The 19093-nt window shown below is 46.8% G+C and overlaps 1 protein-coding gene across 1 annotated transcript in view; it reads right to left on the reverse strand.

Annotated features, from left to right (window-relative positions):
* Window positions 1-19093, reverse strand: part of Hmgcr (HMG coenzyme A reductase) — an 81175-nt gene that overhangs the window by 12880 nt on the left and 49202 nt on the right. Inside the window, exons 5-12 of the mRNA XM_075684553.1 lie at window positions 9814-9898; window positions 9409-9514; window positions 9163-9269; window positions 8726-8845; window positions 7217-7332; window positions 6264-6424; window positions 4334-4539; window positions 438-785 (exon numbers count right to left, since the gene is read on the reverse strand). Of these exons, the coding sequence (XP_075540668.1) occupies window positions 438-785; window positions 4334-4539; window positions 6264-6424; window positions 7217-7332; window positions 8726-8845; window positions 9163-9269; window positions 9409-9514; window positions 9814-9898 (1249 nt within the window). The remainder of the gene's footprint in view (window positions 1-437; window positions 786-4333; window positions 4540-6263; window positions 6425-7216; window positions 7333-8725; window positions 8846-9162; window positions 9270-9408; window positions 9515-9813; window positions 9899-19093) is intronic.

Consider the following 19093-nt stretch of genomic DNA (forward strand, 5'->3'; position numbering starts at 1 on the left):
ATGGCGGCCAATACTTCCTTGCGTCACCGGTGGGTGCTGGTAACACTTAGATGATGCATTTTTGTGCATGAAAAGGAGGATATTTTTGATGCATCGTAACCGCATTCGGCCTCCTCAGTGATCACCCAGCGATCACTGGTGGCACTTTTGTGCCAACTGCCACATTGTCCGAGTATCACGTTTCAATCGCTGAGCACTGTACATGTATGTACCTGTACGAAAGGTGCCGGATAAACAGTTATTATTGTTAAGCAGGCTGGCAACTGCCACTGGAAAGGATGCAACGCCTGCCTACACTTCAGGAAACAGCCTCACAAAAGGGGAACTTTCATGCAAATGCACAAGACAAGGTCCTAAAGTAAGCAACAACAAAAGAAAAAAAAACACCAGGGGCATGGTGGGGGAAAGACCAACAGGAGCAGTGGCAACTGGCTTACCGAGAGGGCACGGCAGCCCCGGTTGGTACTGGCCACCAGGCACCCCTCAGTGGTGGCCATGGGCACGTGAAACTGCCGACCGTCGAGCAGCAGCGGGCCAGCTATGCCGACTGGCACGGGTAAGAAGCCAACCACGTTCTCGCAGCAGGCCCCCTGCACAGCCGTGTAGTCATAGCCACGGAAAGGCAGGCCCTCCAGGGGACATGCCCCCTGCCGCTCGAGCAGCCGCCGCCGAAGGGACACACCCCGCATTGCGCTGCCCACTGCTTGCTCAAGACGGTAGGCTGCCAGCTTCTGGGCCTCGCACAGCCGGAGCACTTCCTCATCTGTCAGGCCTCGAGCACCGTCCTGTTAAAGCAGCGACAGAATATTAATGCTACACGGTTGAGCCTCGAAATACAGAACACAAATTTAAACAATTATGAGATATAATAAGGTAAATCTGAAATGACTCCTGCCTATCAACATAGAAAGAATATATGCTTATAATGAACATTGGATATAGTATAACTAAGGTATTTTCATGTCGGGTGCAACCTAGCCAAAACAGGGTTTGACTGTGCAACAACCCCATTGCATAAAAGCACCCTACCTCCAGGCAAAAGCACCGCCACAGGTCTGGCCAAAGTGTAGCAGTAGTCTTGGATATACATCGCTTTAGCCAAATAATATGAGCAATAAGAGTTTGTGGGCCAGCAGATTACACTGGTGAAGGGTGAAGATGGAGACCACGTGGTCTCCAAGATGGAGACCAGAAAATCAGAAGAGCGACTTTCTGTGATGCTTGTGACAATATGTTTGCATAATAATGTTATTTGAACCAGTACACTTGAATAAGATAAAAAAAAAGTTGTGTCTGTAATGTGCAGAGCTCTAAGGCACTGTCTGTGGGACATCTTACAATCATGTTTTTTCCATAAAGGTACAGTATACAGTAATTGCTCGCCTAGAGGTGCTTGGAGCAATAAAACACTTCTTTCTCATCATTGCTCCCTCTCACCCTTGCCTACTTCAAGGAGACTGCAAATAGAAGCAACCATAATTGTGAGCGATGTCACGGCAATGGTATTTTCCTAATTTGCTATGTGGAGATTACACAAGATGACAGCAAGCTTTATGTTCTGATGTGTACTGTTTATTTACTGGTATCAGCAGCCCTCGTAGTTTTTTGTGACGAACAGTGCAGTTGTTGCTGTGTTGTCTTAGCATTGTTAGTGCTGTTATTATGGAGAGATACAGTGTGGGATCTTCCTTGAATTTATTTTTAGGTTTCCTGTAATGCAAGTTCTTCTAAATGCACTTGGCAACAATATACTATGTCCCAAACAAAACTTTCAAGCAAGCGCCGGTTCTAAAATATCCTGTATGCCATTTTACACATTAAAACACAAAAAAGCAAAATGAGAACCATGCAAAAGCTGGTCTAAATATGCCAGAGAAAAAATTCACATACGATTACGATACTCGCTAATGTGAAATTTGAGCGTGTTTTCATTTCGCGATATATTGGCTTGCGCAGAAAATCTGTCTCAGGCGGCACATTCCAGATGGAGTGAAGTGTGGCAAGTCTGCCTTGCTAATCAGGAGATTGTGACAGACAGCGCATGGATGACGCGTGGGTGCAATTCAGAACAGCTGCCACAGAAAGACCTCTGCTCATGCAATGCTTTGTTTCCATATAGACGAACGCTATCTATTCTGGTGCCATATCACAGCCATCGTCGCTGCACAGCCCGTCTTGCGCGGCACTGCGCTTTTCTTCTCACACTTTAATTCTACCAATGACGAGAGCAGCCCTTCGACACCCAAGGGAGCGTCACATCGAGCCTTAGTCATAGCCCTTTGCCATCATCGTTTGCAGGAGCAGTGAGCCGTGTCACACATGCCGGTACTGCAGCCTGACCTCAGCAGCTGACGCCGCGGATGAGCGCAGCCCTCCCCACCTCATGGCACCCTGCCCCCTCGGAAGTGCCTTTTAGCCTTTAATCAATTAATTGCTTTCAATGCAGAAATTTTAATCAATTAATCGATTAATCAAAATTTTTGCTGGGCACTTTAAAAAGGTTGAAACAAAGCCATCTAGTTTTTTAGGAACCTATATTAAAGTTTGAGAGGTGAAACTTGATAAAGTTTCATATATTCTTGATAAAGAATAAGCTTTAGTTTGTTAAAGACTAAATAGAGTTGTCACTAGTGTCCTTTGAAAAGATAAACGATATATGTATGTTATAAAATGACACTTAGAGCAGAATTACACAGAGACATGGCGCTAGTGAATTCATATAGAGTACAGTTAAACAAGAAATAAGAAAAATGTCAAAAGTGAGAGGTGAAGCCCAACTAAAGTAAGCAAGAAATTGCAGTATGCACAGAGGAAAGAAAATTATTGATTTACGATTTTAAACCACATGCTCTTTTCTACAGAATAAAGGAATGCCAATTGGGTGGTATGTTCGGGTGACACCGATGCCTTTGAATGGCCACACAACCAGCATGCGAGGATACATTATAGAACAGAAGATTTAGATTTGCTGGGATCAACATGAACTCTGTCTCTTTGTCAAATACATGCTGCAAAACTGGCGTGAATGCTGTGCCAAGTCTTTAGTGGACTGGGATTGACACGACGATGAATGACTGGGTTGCTATAATATGCCTTGAATGGCGAGGGCATCTCAATCCTCTGGCTTCAGGCAGTGTGGTGGCGTGTGTTGTGTAGGGAAAGACCGGGGAAGCACTCGGCTCAGCATCACTCGGGACTCGGTATAACGGTCAACAGTCGCTCTACCACAACCACAGAGTCAGTGCTCATGCTCCAACGTTCTAGTATGATTTCAAATTTTTCACGCCACTCCTGCCAAACTCTGAAAAACGATTAATCAAATATGTCTAATTAAGTTGATTAAACTAAAGGTGGACATCAATGAAGATTAATTGTTCTATGGGATACATTTAAATGATTAATCATTTAATTGTTCACCAATATTACCGAATCTAATCCTTATCCTGCACTGTCGCCTTTCTTTCATCTCCCACTGCGCTCCATGTTTGCTTTCATTCTTCATGGTGCTTGTTCGCTTGGCTACACCGACGCTCGCCACAGAAATAGCCACTTGCGAGCTGCACTCTAAAAAATGGGCCAGTGAAAGTGCAGCTCAGAGTTCTGGCCATGCAGATCAGATTTCATTCTTATGCTACCAATGCTGTACACCATACCACTGCACTGACTAATCATGCACAACTGCTAGGTTCACCACAATGTCCACTTGATCAGAAGCACATGCCAGAACACAACATCATGCGGAGTATGCATGTATATTTCATGTCATACTCCTGAAAACAGTCTCATACCATCATTTATACTGGTTTTCTTGCACATGAGGATAATTCATTGCATGCGACAGCACAGTATAAGCCAATGCCGATGTGTCAAGAATTAACCTGGCAACATTCACAGCATGACATCTTCATAGCTAACCAGTGAAACAGGTGGTTCAAAGCAGTGTTTGCATTCATAGCAGCAGTTTTGTGAACAGGGGTGGCTCTAAAAGGGGTGACCAATCTGCCAAAATTTCTTCATACCTGCACATCCATTGCTGCCCTCCTACTAACTAGGAATTGCCCTGAGTGAAATGCCTTCCTGCATCCCCAACAAAAAATAAGAATTATGCTCTGCCTCCTCAACAGAAAAATCCTGGCACCACCCTGTTTACAAATTTGTAAGACTGTTCATAAACATTTGTTTTAAAGGAATTATTGGCAAAATAAAATATAATGCAATGTTGAAAATGCATTGCATGCACGACAGGAAATTAAAAAAAAAAACTTTGTTACTGCTCCTTACAGACAATCAGGCTTGGCGTTCTGCAGTATGCTAGTTACAACTGTGTACATACCTGTCCCTGCAGTACAGCAACACATTCCTCTAGGCTGCGGGGTTCAGGATCGGGCTCCTCCTCAGGGTTCTCCTCTGTCTGGCAACCCTTGTCCACCATTTCCCAGCAGTCATCAGCCCCCAGCACAAAGTCCACACGAGGCTCAGTAGGGCAAGCAGGCTGCGTGGAAGGTGTGCTAGGGCGGCTTCCAGTGGACCCTTCCGTACCTGCGAGGCAGTGAGTGTGTTTCTTATCACAAACATTTGCAAAGGGCAGCGGCCTGAAAGAGTAACCTTTTCAAAATAGTTGGTGCGATTCACAAATTCGTTCAGAGCTCCTAAGTCAAGAGGGGATGCGTAAGCAAGAGAAAGCTGGATTCTTGCACCAGTGCATTACTATCTTTTGTTTGAACAATGAGGCACTACAAGCAAAGCACTGGTGTACAACACACTGCAGCGAGGCTGAACACTCCAAGAAAGACACGTACACATGACTGTATCTATTCATGCTCAAGAATTGTGAGCGTCACCTCTGCAATCTGAACTGTTTACTAGGTGTCACTAGATGGGAGAAAGTTTGCTTTCTAACTCAAAATACGATATAAAGATTTTGTGCTGGATGCTCCTATTCGATTTTCATAAAAGCGCACAAGCTTTCATCCCGAGGCAGCAGGTGGAGTGAAAATATTTTTGTACATTGTCACTACAAATAAAAACACTTGAGTGCAGTTAGCCCTCTCTCTCTCTCTTTGCAAGCAAAAATATTCTGGTCAGAAGAGATTGATTAATGCTATTCTCTCCATGTCATGAGCTGAAGTAGAAGAAGAAAAAGAAGAGAGAGAAGAAAGAAGAAGAAGAAGGCTGACGTGGCCTACAAGGAGCGAAGTGGCAAATGGCAGAATACCGCTAGAGGAGAAGAAAGAAGAAGGCAGCTGAAGCACTGGGTGAAGAAGGCGCTGAACCAAGGACGTCGAGATCGAAGAGTTGAGCTGGAGGACACCGGTGGCTCTGCACCAGCCGGGTTCGATCCTCCACGCCCACGGCTGTGCACCGTGGTCACAAGCAAAGGCTTGGTCAACGGTCCCATCCTATGCTACGGGGACAACCTCGCCTTCACCGACGACACCGCATGACAAGCCCAACCTGTTCTACGGAGACGGCCCTCAGCAGAGATGCCAGTGGTGCACCGAGCAATGCGGAGGAGCTGCACCGACTCGGACATGTAAGCACCACACCGCACATGACTTATTAGGATGTGAGAACTTGTGAGACAATTTAAGAACTCGGGAAAGATATTAGTGTGAACGAGAGAGATCGAACTCAGTGTAACCACTGTTGCGGATGTATGTAAATGTGACAAGGACTTATCGGTGAGATACTTTATAAATGTGTTTGGTGTGTTGGTCCAGATTTATGTCTCATGCGTTAGTAACCGTGACATTCCATACAATTTTTCACGCACCAACTGTTGCAAGATCAGTGCAGTGTGATTTAGCACTAAAAGCTGAATGCCTTCATCCCACGTAATTGAGGATACTATTATTGTCCATTAGAATCCAAGATGACTCATGCATTTGGCCATCAGGCCAAACACGGACTGGGGTTGACGGTAATTTGCATCACAGGACAGCAGCAGTGCACAAGCAGGCAGTGAAATAACCTTTCTTAAATAAAGCCTCCTTTTCCAAAATCCCATCAAAGCTCCATGGAAGGCAGTACAATGCTATGCTCAGCTTTTTCTACGCAGCATAACAGCTCCTGCAATTCAGTACTTCACCCACCAGCATTCATCTACACTATGACGTGGCTGCCAATGAAGGCCAGTTGTTGCAGCCAAAACATACAGAACCAGCATGCTTCAGCAAGTAAAAGCCGCCTTTGCATTTTTCTCCCACACTACACCAGCAGCAGCCATTTAAACTAGGTTTAGGTGATCCAAGTGAAACACTTACCATTCGTGGAGTCGCCTAGGCAAGCCTTTTCTTCCCATGGGTGACTCTGTTGTGCAAAATGGAGCTCTAGCTCCTCCCGATTCTCAAAGAAGATGTATTTGACAGCCAACGCTGATGCCAACACGAGCAACACCAGCTGCTCAGGGCTCACCGCCAGCCATCTGCACAAGGGACAGCCAAAGGCCTCACTGACTCTTGGACCTGCTGGTCGTCCAATTGGAAGCACAATCACCTCGCATCTCAATGTAGGCATAAACATGAATGACGGAAGATAAAAATTGACACTGACCACAGACAAGAAGTACAAGAAATATACAACATGTTTCAGAAAGTGTGGTCAGCGTCCATTTTTACCTTTCACTATGATTAATCTTGGCCAAATGAGTGTTCAACAAACCCTTGACTTCGTTAGCATGAAGGGGTCATGTGAGCTTAGATCGCTATCTTTGCCACCACTAAATGTCAATGTTGCAGTTTCTGAGCTAAATTGGCTGCAATTTGACAGCCAGATACAACCTAGGAGACAAAGGCTTCAGTTCCTGTGAATAACGTTTTGATTTGTTTTGTTTTTTTTCATTGGCACAGCTGCAAATGACACAACAATATCAAACACGCACATTTTTCCCACTTGTCTTGCCATACATGTAGTATTGGGAAATTCCTGAACAATCATAACATGCCCCTCATCCTTCAGAAGCAGATGGTGCCAGCAGTTCAATGTATCATACACACAAATAGTGTTCACAAGATCTTTTGCACAGGGCTGTTCACACACCTCCTAGCCCTGGCATACTACTTCAGTGATAGAGCTTAGCAGACATGACACGGACTACCCTAAGGCTGTTCGAAGTTGAATATTTATTCAATATGAGTAGACATAACTTCACTGCACTTTGAAGTGAATTGGTGATTATACAACGAACGCACTGAAAGAGCACTGAACAGGCGCATACCTTTGAAAGTAAGGCCCCCAAGCAAGCTTGTCAGATGCAATGGGGTCTGGGCCCTGCGTCCCTGGGCTGCCCGCCATCCACCGACTATGCGTGTGCACAAGCATAAGCCCAGCTGACTGCATAGATATGAGATGGGAGCCACAAGGAAATGACAAACATTACAATATTACATGCCAAAATGTTTCCGCAGATATACAGCAGATAAGCCATATAAGGCCGCAAAGCACACTGTTGTTGAGAAAAAAGAAAAAGAAAAAAAAAAGCAGTTTTGCTCCAAGGGTGAAGCAGTGACAGCAACAGCAAGGTGTAGTGCTACACGTGAACTCCTTACACGGTGTTCTAACTATATGCAGGTGCGACTACATGTGGACGTGATATATGTGGGTGCGCCGAAATTTCTGGCACCTTTAAAAGACATGTCCTAGACATGTCGTGCAGGGCCTGTAATGGTGTCACACAGGGGTCACTGCATTTCCCGTACATAGCGGCACCAGCGTAATTACGTCACTTTCAAGCTGTGAGCACTAACATTGTTTCAAACTTTTTTAATAGTCGGAGAAGACTTAAGACAAAAGGCATGCAATGTGAACGAAATGTTTCATGACTTTTGTCTGCGGGCTGCAAATATAAAAAAACTTGAGAAATAATTTATTCAAGAACATAACAATGGCCTAAGCAACTTTGGTGGTTGAATAGTGCAGCATCTGCCTTGCACATACAGCATAGATAAACACATAGCGTACATATACAGAAACATATATCGAACATCACAGTGATAACAAAAATTCACCTGGAGTGTCCATATAACTGCTAACGTAATGAAATGAGATTGTGCGGTTCTGAATGTGGCATACAACACGGCATCAATGCCATGTTATCTTACATATATCAATTCCTATACAGGCAGTCTGCATTAAAAGAATCTATTAATGTAGACATCTTCAGTTCACCTTCAGAAAGTACAGATATGTCTAGTTTATCAATGGAGGATTGAAGGTTAAATAAACAGAGCAAGGCTGTTCATAACCCAAGCTTAGATTCAGCAGAAGCTCACAAAAATAATGTGCCCATGATTAAACAAGAAAGAAAAAGAAGGGAGGAAGGGTAGACCAGAAAAGCACAGTCCTGCTGAAATAAGCATGCACATGATACCAAGAATAATGCTGACTGGCTTTTATGCTGAGAGGGTTCCAACTGTTCTTCCCTATTGAAAAAGCCTGTACACCCCATAACTCCATATCGAATAGTCTGATATGAACATATTGAATCCAATACAGAAACCTGCATGCTGCCGTATATTTTATGAGATTATTGAGTATAGTAGTTAAGCATATGGTCAGTGCCACAGTGGTATCTTGTTGCATGTGCCTTCTAAGATGGCTATGTGTGGCAGCCAGTATAAAGCAGACTGGAGTAGATTAGACACCTGAAGCTCTTAGCAGTTGCAGCATCAAATATTTGCATTTGATGCATTTATCTGCATTTTTACATGAAATCAGCAATGCTCACCATGATCATCTTTACCCTCTGGAGGACTGGATTTGGCTTTTGTTCTTCTTCTTGTTGCAAGACTCTTGCTAATGTGCTCAACTGCCACACAGGACGTCCCTCTTCCCTGTCTCGTGACAACTGAAAATGGTCAAAATAATAGGAAGCATGCCAATAACATGGCAAAGTCAAAGGCATGTAATAGCAATGGACCAAGCAGCTACTGTGTTAGAAGAACTTTGGTATAAAAACTAGAAAATACCAGCTTGGCTATGTCATTTGCATTGCATATGCACTTCAGCTGTTCATTAAAGGTTAACATGTCCTAAGGCATGTAGTTAATGAAAGTGCAACAAGGTTGTCAATTACCTAGTAAGCACCCAAGTGATGTCACATTCTACTCCATTTAGTATAACAAGTCAGACTAATGCATTGGTTTTGGTATTATTTTTCCTTACCTCTAGAACCAAGGACAAACAAGCTGGGAAGAAGGTCATGAAGACAACATAGTTGACCAATGCCGACATGCAGGCAAAGCAGCAAAGTTCTTCCAACCGTTTCACACCTATGGAAGAAAAAGAATCATTGAGCACTCTCTTTGTTCAACAGTGCAAGGCATCATCCTTTCCTGTTTGCCACATGCAACTGTCTGGTGAGTTTGATTGAAAACAACCAAGCAAAAAGCTTCCTGACTAGCTACCCACCTGAAAGGGTGCCCACACCAATAACCAATGTCTCGACGATGGTATCCAGAGTGATTGTGGGGCCCAGCACAGCCATTCCACGGGCTATGTTCTCTCGTACCTCCTCCTGCACAGACCATGATGTAGAATGGAGCATTTTGCTGTCACATGGCGTTTTTTGGTGAAACACCACTACAATGGTAGCGTCGAAATGGCCGCTACACATATAGGTCAATAGCAGGCATACAGAGCAGCAGTGTCTTTTGTACTCTACATACCAAAGCAACAAGTGCCGAGCCTAAAGACTAATGCTTCTGTTAGTGTATTACAAATGTACTGTGCCCATTTCTGAGCACCTTTCTAATCTGAAGTCCTTCTCAACTAGCGACTGTATCATAAGCACTTTGATAGACATGCCACTCATACCTGCGAGCTGGAGCTGAGTGCAAACTGGGCCAGTAGACCAGCCTTGGATAAATCAATGAGAAGCAGAAAGAATGGCAGCGCCTCTCTGAAAAAAGAAACATTTGTGCATGACACAGACAGCACATCCCATCAAACAGTCGCAACAATACAGGCACCTATGCCATGAAGCGATTACATACTCTAAAACACCAGTTTTCTACAATGCCACTCGCAAAGAAATGAAATGCTGCACAGTGGATTATGACAAATGCTGTGGTCCTAGCAAAGTTCTAGATTAATTTTGACCATCCAATACACCAAAATATTAGCACAGGGACATTTTTTTCCCCCATTCATTATCATCAATATATTGATGCTGGAGCCAAGATGTCATGTCATAACCATGTGCTCAATACACATTAGCTGCTGAGCCACCATTGCATGTGACTTTACCTATAAATTTAATGCATTTGTTCCTCCTTGTGTGGAAAGGTATTTTAATGTAATGAAATGCACAAGTGCTCTGGAATTGTTCAATGCAGATGTTGAGTGTCCCAAGCTGTGGCCGCATATACATGCAAAACTTACGGAGGTCTGGCGCCGTATTGTTGACTGATCACTTTCGGGGATACTTTCACTTTTACATCACATGCCATCCTGCACAGCACCTCAATGGAGTGAGGACTGCTCTGCCCACTGATTCAGCAATTAGCATGTGCTGAAAACTACATTTTCACATTTTCAAAAGTAATTATCCAGAATATAGCCTAGGCAATGTTATGCTACACTTCATTTGTAACACTGAACAACCATGTGTGACATACCTCACTCTGCATGAACGAAAAAGTGAATTTGACCTGAAACAAAATTTGTGTATTATCTCTATCCACACTCTATATTTTTATTCTACTTGCCGCCAAGATGTCCATAGCGAAACAGCAGTGATTCTGCGGCAAAACAAGTTCAGCACACGTGTTAACGAGTATTCTCGCTTGCTTTCAAAGAGCACGTGACCATAGCGCAACGCGCCCCATTGGCTACATTTATCAGTGGTTCACGTGGAGCGCTGCTCACGTTTTCTATCGTTTTTTTATACATTTATCTTCTTCAATCACAGTTGCTCCTTTACTTGCTAGGAATGCTCCCGCTACCATATCGCGCTCGGTTCCAGGACAGCAGCGCAGAGCGCGCGACGCGCCCGAACCAGGACAAAATTCACCACGGTGCCAAGCCGAGGAATTAAAAAGAAGAGAGAGAAAAGAAAGCAGACGAAGAAAAAGAAAAGTAAAGAAAGAAGCGTGAGGAAGGAAAGCGGCGCTCTTCGAGGAAACGCGATCGTGGCGAACGCTGCCGTCGCCGCAGCAGCGTTAGCTAGGCGCGCCCCCTGGGGGCTGCTGGCAGCGGCGGGAGACGCGCGCGCCCTGCTCCAGTATTCGTTCGCCTCCCCCCCTCCCCTCAGCCTTCCTGGTCACATTTGGAAGTTGGTACAATGTGAAACTCCACGCACAACCAGCGCAACCTTCGTCTTCGCGAAGCCGTCGGTAAGGCTGCTACCGTGCCTGAGAGGTAGTCCGCGAGCGACACTGGAGGCCTCACGAGGGGCTGCTGCGCTACCGATGACGCCAGCTGATAGGGCGGGCGTCTCGGGCAGTTCCGCAGGACATACGCACCCCTTTCTGTGGTTATGAGGAGGACAAGGAAAAACATCGTCGCATTTGGAAAGTGATACAAGCACCCTTCACACACCTCCCCGATGACGGCAGGAGAGCTCGCTAGAGGCGGCCACACGTCGCCCGCGTCTTCGACTTTTTAGCAGTGCCTTTAGGAGTACTGACACAAAAAATTTCCCATTTTGGTTTTTCCGCTGCAATAAGTAGCCAGTGACCCAGTAATCACGGCACGAAACATCATTTCCTTCAGAGCACGACAGGTAATTATTTGTAGACTTGTTTGTAGCGACCAGTCCAAGTTTCGGTTTCAGAGAGCAACGAGATGGCCAAAGAAGGAATGTAAACACAGCTGGGCACGTGATCGCACAAAATTGTGACGTACGCACGCCAGCGCGCTTGCCGCCGCGCGAGCTTCGTGTTGCTAGTTCGTCTGCTACGTCTGCACGTGCTTTAAGATGTCATCGCCATCATCGTAGTCCTTGTTTTCGTCCTCCAACGGCGACTATTTCCCGCAGGCCGGAGTTGCCGCCGTATTAGACGTGGCCAACCAGTTTTCACTATATTCACTACACAGCAGCGACTCGGAAAGTGCGGCCAGCGACAGCTATCAATATGCGTGCGCACGACTACAAGTAGTACGAACCATTCGTCGAGGGCGCTTTGGGAATGAAGCATATTCCAGAGCAGGTCACAAGGCGGGGTAAAAGTCGACACAGCATCAGGCTTGGGGGTACGTAGTCTTGGTATCGGACTGCTCTAAGCTCGGCGGGTTTTGTTCAAACCAGGCACGCTCGAAGGGAGCAAATCTGGCTGCTCTTCAACGGGGTCTATTCTAAGCGTCCAGCGGCACGCACGAACTCGGACCACTTCTGCCGCTCATCAACGCCAACGGTAGCGAACGAGGAAGCCAGGCGAGCTGGCGATCGCCAGGAAACGGCATAGGCCTAGCTCGTTGGCGGTCGTATCTGAGGCCGACGGCACATGCGATCCGTCCGCAGCTCGTAATGAAAGAGCTATATTCGTCAACACAATGAACGTCTGCACATTTATGTCGCTTATAAGTGACAACAATTAATTTTCCTGACGCCGTTGGTAGCGATGGGAAAACACGTTAGCCAGGCGAGCCGCTTCGCAGAGACGATTGCTGCGGCGGCTGCGCTGACTGCTTGCGAATCAAAATCACGCCAACGATTTGCTATTTCGCGCAACGTTTTGTGACATGCACACTTTCGAGGTCACTTTACTCTGAGGTATTTTGTGTTGGAAAAAAATTTTAGCTGATTTCCCGCGCTGCCGTCAGCGGCGTAAAAAAGAACATTAGGCAGCGAGAAACTTGCTCGCAGTGCCCGCCCCGACGGCAGCGCGAACTCGTGACGTAGTGTCATGGTAGTGTTTTCTCGCTTGTTTACATTCATGGAGGAAGGAAACTGAGGAAAGGCCCTACCCCCTCCGCGCGTTAGGAGAAAAGTGTGGGGAAAATGAGGTAGTAGGTTCTCCTTTGTTTTGCTGTTTTTTTTTTATTTCTTTGGTGTAGTGGCCCCGCCTTTCGGGCCACAATGGCGGCTTTGTCATATGTTGTTATTCTGTGCGCTCACACGTGTTGGTCAGTAGGTTTCGTACCGTGGCAAAGGCGCTGTGCAGGTAGGTTTGCGTTGGTCTCCGTGTTTTGTTGCGCTGCGTTATCTGGACCGTGCTCTACCGGATGTTGCTGTAGCCAGGTGGGACAGGAGGAACTAAAGTTCGTGAAATGAACGCGCATGCAACACTGTACGCAATGTACCGCGCACGGCAATGGCAACGGACGAAGGAATATCCGCGATAAATTTTGCCCCTTTGGCGGAATCATGCTAACGTGCTAACGATTGTTTAGTATTGCTGCGGAGCGCGCGGGTCGGAGCAGCACGGTTGCGCGCAGCGCGGCGTGGTTTTGCGAGAAATGTAAACAAGAGAAATGCCGTTGCCATTGCCGTACCGCGCCACGGCAATGGCAACGGACAAAGGAATATCCGCGAGAAATTTCGCCCCTTTGGCGGAATCATGCTAGCGTGCTAACGATTGTTTAGTATTGCTGCGGAGCGCGCGGGTCCGAGCAGCACGGTTGCGCGCAGCGCGGCGTGGTTTCGCGAGAAATGTAAACAAGAGAAATGCCATTGCCGTACCGCGCCACGGCAATGGCAACGGACGAACGAATATCCGCGAGAAATTTTGCCCCTTTGGCGGAATCATGCTAACTTGCTAACGATTGTTTAGTATTGCTGCGGAGCGCGCGGGTCCGAGCAGCACGGTTTCGCGCAGCGCGGCGTGGTTTCGCGAGAAATGTAAACAAGAGAGGAGAGCTGGCCCGATAGGCGGAGCAACGCCATGAGCAACGCCAAATCCGGCTTCACTTTTGCTTCACAAAGAGTGACGTGAGGGCCTCTCCTGAGTTTCCTTCCTCCGTGTTTACATTCCTTCCTTAATGTCGATGTCGCGAGGTGCCGAGTTTTGCGGTTGGCTGCGCGCACTTTAAAATTGATTTAAATATGTTCTAAGCTATATTCGCCGTTTATATTTTGCAGAGGATGTCTGTGTACCCACATAAATCGATCTCACACATTAACTCGACTTTAAATTTTTGTGTCAGTACTCCTTTAAAGGGCCCTGAACCACTTTTTATCGAAGTGGAGAAATGTACTTGAAGTTAAAATAGGCCATATCACAAATACATTGCCGCAAAAAGTACTTCAATGCGTTCAGCAGAAGCGGAGTTATTGACGATCAAACACACCCTTCGCGATGCTTCCCTCCTTCTTCGATACAGTTTTAGTTTAACGTTAGGTTCCGCAAACGGGCTTTACAGAAAGCGAGTTTTCGGTATAGCGTAACAGTACAGTTTACGTGCGGGACACTGTTACATTATGCCTTGAATTTCGCATACATAGTGCACCTGTTATTCCATATATGTGCGTCCGGAACATGCGAGAGGCAGCGCAATGGAAGCCAGGAGCGCGTTTTGTTCGCACTTTCTATGTCCGCCGATCTGCGGCGAAACAGTGCAAGCTGTCGACCACAGACTCCGAAATTTTCCAATCTCACAGGCCATATGCCGTCGTCGCGCCTATCTCCTGACTTTACCGATAGGTAGCGCTGGCATCTCGGATATATTAGGATATATTAGGGTGCCTTGATGCTTGCGGCCTTGACCGCGCACGCCGCTGAGGGTGAGGATATAGAGGCTAGAAAGGTTCTTCTAGCATCGCGCCGTCTGCTATGACGGCCGCCATTACGCCGCCCGTCGCAGCTGGGTAGCATGCGAAATGAGCTACCGCTTGCGGTGCACCGGATACGTTCGGAAACAAGTGCACGTTAGTGACATTCTTTTTTTTTTTAAGCTTGGAAAGCACTTAGTGCTGTTGTAGCCTAAATGCTTATTAATGGAACGACGTACTTCATATAAGCTGACGGCCTGCGCATGTTGTGTGCTAGAGGTTGACGTAGACTTCGTTATATTAAAAACGAATCCTTTTACTTAGGCCGGAAACGACAGAGTTTCGATAAGGCTATGGCCTTACTTATTTTCCTCGTAAACTCTGCATTCCAAATACCCAAAGCATCGTTTAAAGCACTTATATACATGCCAGCAGCAGCAGTATATGTATGTCAACACACAAATCTTAGTGTTGCGAAGCTACCTAAGCGCGGTTATGGTGGCTTATTTTGCTAAGTTTACAAACAATTTACTTATTTATTATAAATGGCATCATACGTATTGTACACAGGATAAAATGCCGAGGGGCAGGATGTCGCAAATATCCTGCTAAGATGAAATGACAGCTTCTTTATCATTATTATGCCTGCTCAAAGGATTGAAAAACTGAATATATATATATATATATATATATTGCAATAACCAAGTGTATTCCAGTTTGCTGCTGGTGTAAATTTCCGGCACTGGCGTAATCCTGTTGCTGCCAACAATTTACACCCGCAGCAAAGTAAAATACACTTGGTTACTGCAATACTAGCTGTTCTTTGTCTCTTTGAGCTCTGCGGCACCATATGGTTGCACCATGCAGACCGCTCCCGTTTGCACCTCCGCCCCAACGATCCCGTCTGCCTGCGTTTACCCGAATACCGGATAAGCTAAACCTCTCTACTACTGAATGCAGATTAAACTTCGTCAATAAATATACACAGTAACAATAGGAAGAAGGGCACTGATCTAAACACACTTCTTGATTCGTGTCAGCTACTGGCCAATAGCAGCCGCGTACGGGAATCTGCTATATTACGAAATAAACCGTTCAGAAAAGAGTGAGGGGCATTCTCCCGTTGAAAAGAGAGTATTTAATATAAAGGTGACTTCGCGCTCCACTTGCGAGCTTCACGCGTCCCGCACGACTGCAAAACTCGGCCGAGGTGTTCACAGCAGCGTATGCTATCCGCGTACTATGTTTTTTTCATCAAGCCCGAGAGGCGGCTCAGCGCCCATTTAAAGACGTCCGCGGCATGGCGGCAAAATTATGTATGAAGGCCGAGTCGCAAATACACTACTGTTGCAGGAACTCGAATAAACATAGGTAATGCGCCTCTGCGACTGTGGGGTTTCTGCGCTTTCAATTACGTAAGTTAGCAAGCCGGAGCTCTCAATTTTTGCATAGAAAGTCGGGGGAATTCCAAGTGAATACCGCTTGTGCCGTTTATCTGACACGGGCGAAACCACGCGGGGCTCAAACACCATCTCATATCAAAGGTGTGAAATGCGTGTGGCACAAAGGGCCATCTCTCCACGCATATTTCCAAATGTGTTCGTTTATTAACAGAGTTATGGGCAACCAAATTCTAGCACTGCCACTCCCTCGCGGCCTGCCTATCGTTTCGGCAAGGAGTTACGGAGTCGCCATCTGTAGGAATCGCCTCACTTGCGTAGTATGAGGGATCACGCGGCGCGCTCCTCATAGGTTTCGCTTACGGCGTTCAATAAAAACACCACGCGGCAGCCCTCCTGGACATTCATGCAGGTACTCTCAAAACGACAGAAGTTTTTGACGGTCGATATAATAATCTTGGGCAAACTGAAAGCACATCACCGTTTACAGACGCTATCTCTTTACCGAATACATACAGTGAACGCCATTACGCGCGGTCGCCGCGATGGAGTCTCACGAACCGGCTTCTTGCGTGAAAGGTAGGCAAACGCCTAGAATCAAGTATGTGAAATATGTCATTATAGTGGGCTGTCTGTATAACCAAATGGGGCACAACAGAATGAAGCCCCAGTCCAGCGATCGCACGGGTTCGCAGCGACCGACTGCGCGTCTGCATGCATATCCGCGCACAATGTTTTGCTTTCGATGTGAGCGCGTTTTCGCACCGTGCCGTGACCTTCAGACCGCAGCATATGAGAATTTGGCACTACACTAGCAACCATTGTCGCGTGGACACTGTCAGAACTGTTCGAAAATAACTTCGTTATAGAGACTTCGACGCCCACGGCGATTGTGGTGTGCCGTTGCGACAATTCAATCTTTTTTTTTTGTCTTCTAAATTCTTGGACATTTTAATATTATTTCTCTAGTTGCGTCGCACTGTATGTTTATCGGTCTTCTCAGCATGCGATTTCCCTCTGCTTCTTTTTCGTAATCCAGTGCATTCATTCATAACACAAACATCACCGTATGCCATGCCTTTTTTTTTAATGTGCGTCTTACCGCTCCCTTTCCGCTCCAGTGAAAAAAAGCCAGTATCTAGCATCAACAAGTTCAAAGACCAAACCGTCATGACATTAGCCGGGCAGCGGGCGCGGGCGAGCGTCTCAGTGCGCGTTTTCTGCTACTCACCGAGCATCGCGCAGTCCCGGCGCCGTAGCAGAAATGTTCCTCGCCTCTGTGTTTGCTGCATACCCGAGTTGTAGCCGGTGGCTGTGTGCCGGTTCTAAGTTTCGTCAGCCAGGCTTCACGCAGCTCCTTGCCCTGTGGCTACGTGTGAAAATGCTGACACAGGGCTCCGTTGCGTGCGTCCGGCACTGCGGTGCACTGCGGCACCGAGCAGTAGCCTACCATGATAATGCCTCCAAGGGCAGCCACTACCTATTATAGCACTTTCAAATGTTGTCAAGCAGACACCCAAGGCGGTAAAGCCTCACCACTTAATCAGAACCGCGGCGCAGGTGGGACTTTAAACTTCCGTTTTCAGCTCGCTTCGGCGCTTCCGAAGCAGCCGACGCGGCCGCTGTGTTCACGTGATCCCTCATGCCACGTCACGCCGACGGTGGCGCTAGCTTTTCCAGTGGTCGAGCTCGCCGCCAATACTGCACTCGAAGCTGTGCGGAGCTGCTCACACGCGGAACCCCATGACACACATCATCGTGCCCGAGCTTATAAACAGAGTGGCGGGGATTTTAAAAGGTGTAGGAAAGGACAGAAAACCTTTCGCGTCGAGCGAAATTTCATGCCTACAGCTTCGTTTGGAAGTCTAATATTTGAGTAGATGTTCACGACAGCATTGCCTAGCGACCGAGCAAGTTTATTTGCCGTGTTCAAAACATGTTGCAGGGCTCCTTAAGCTGCCCCGCCAAGTGGCGTCGGAACGCGCGCGCGCGCGCGCGCGCGCGTTTGTGTGTGTGTGTGTGTGTGTGTGTGTGTGTGTGTGTGTGTGTGTGTGTGTGTGTGTGTGTGTGTGTGTGTGTGTGTGTGTGTGTGTGTGTGTGTGTGTGTGTGTGTGTGTGTGTGTGTGAGTGAGTGAGTGAGTGAGTGAGTGAGTGAGTGAGTGAGTGAGTGAGTGAGTGAGTGAGCACTGACAACGACTTCAAGGGACCCTGAAACGCTTTTGACGATTTTCTACAAACGTACTGAGTCGTTAGAGTAGGTCCTTCTGATCATTAATTGACACACCTAAGTGCCCCGCGTAAAGCGTGTAATTTATTATAAGGTTTTAAAAATGCACATCGCTGCCGATCGCAGCACAGTGCTCGGCGGAATTTTAAGCCGCCCCTACCCATATGACCGAAATCGCCCATACGACGTCAGTGGGGCGAGCTATCCGATTGGCTGACAAGGGCGCGTGGTCGATCATTTTTCCAACTTTATGGTAAACAAATGATCTTCATAATAGTTGGAATGTTAGCTAATTTGTTTTTATGAAAAGAAAGTAACATAAAGAGAATGCATAAGAATAATTTTTCAGTACACTTGAGCACTTCCGGCACACAGCAAGTGCTGTCTGCTTGTGTTACAACGTACTCCATTTTGACGAGAGCTCCGCAGTCAGAATCGGTCTCAGTCTTTTCGCGAGCACTATGATTCGACTTTGTTGCCTTGTGGACTGCAAACGTAGCGAGTGGCAATGTGTCAAGCTGCGACATCGTGTCTCTCTGCAAGGCAGCGTACGAGCGAACTGGCTGCTGGGCATCGGACTGCCGCTATCCGATCGGCGCCAGGATTTGCGCGTTTGTGGCCGTCCACTTTACACCGGAAGATTACTAACGCAATAGCGTTTCGCGGGTCCGGTATTAGGGCAAACGCAAGCGCAAGGGGACAGAGTTTGGCCGCTTGACTTTGCCGTAACGGGATGACCCATGAGATGAGCAGAAGGGCAAATGTGAATGGTCTGCACGGTGCAGCCACCTGGTGGCACAGAGCTTAACCATACAC

The sequence above is a fragment of the Dermacentor variabilis genome, chromosome 3 (genome assembly GCF_050947875.1).
Source record: "Dermacentor variabilis isolate Ectoservices chromosome 3, ASM5094787v1, whole genome shotgun sequence".
NCBI lineage: Eukaryota > Metazoa > Arthropoda > Arachnida > Ixodida > Ixodidae > Dermacentor > Dermacentor variabilis.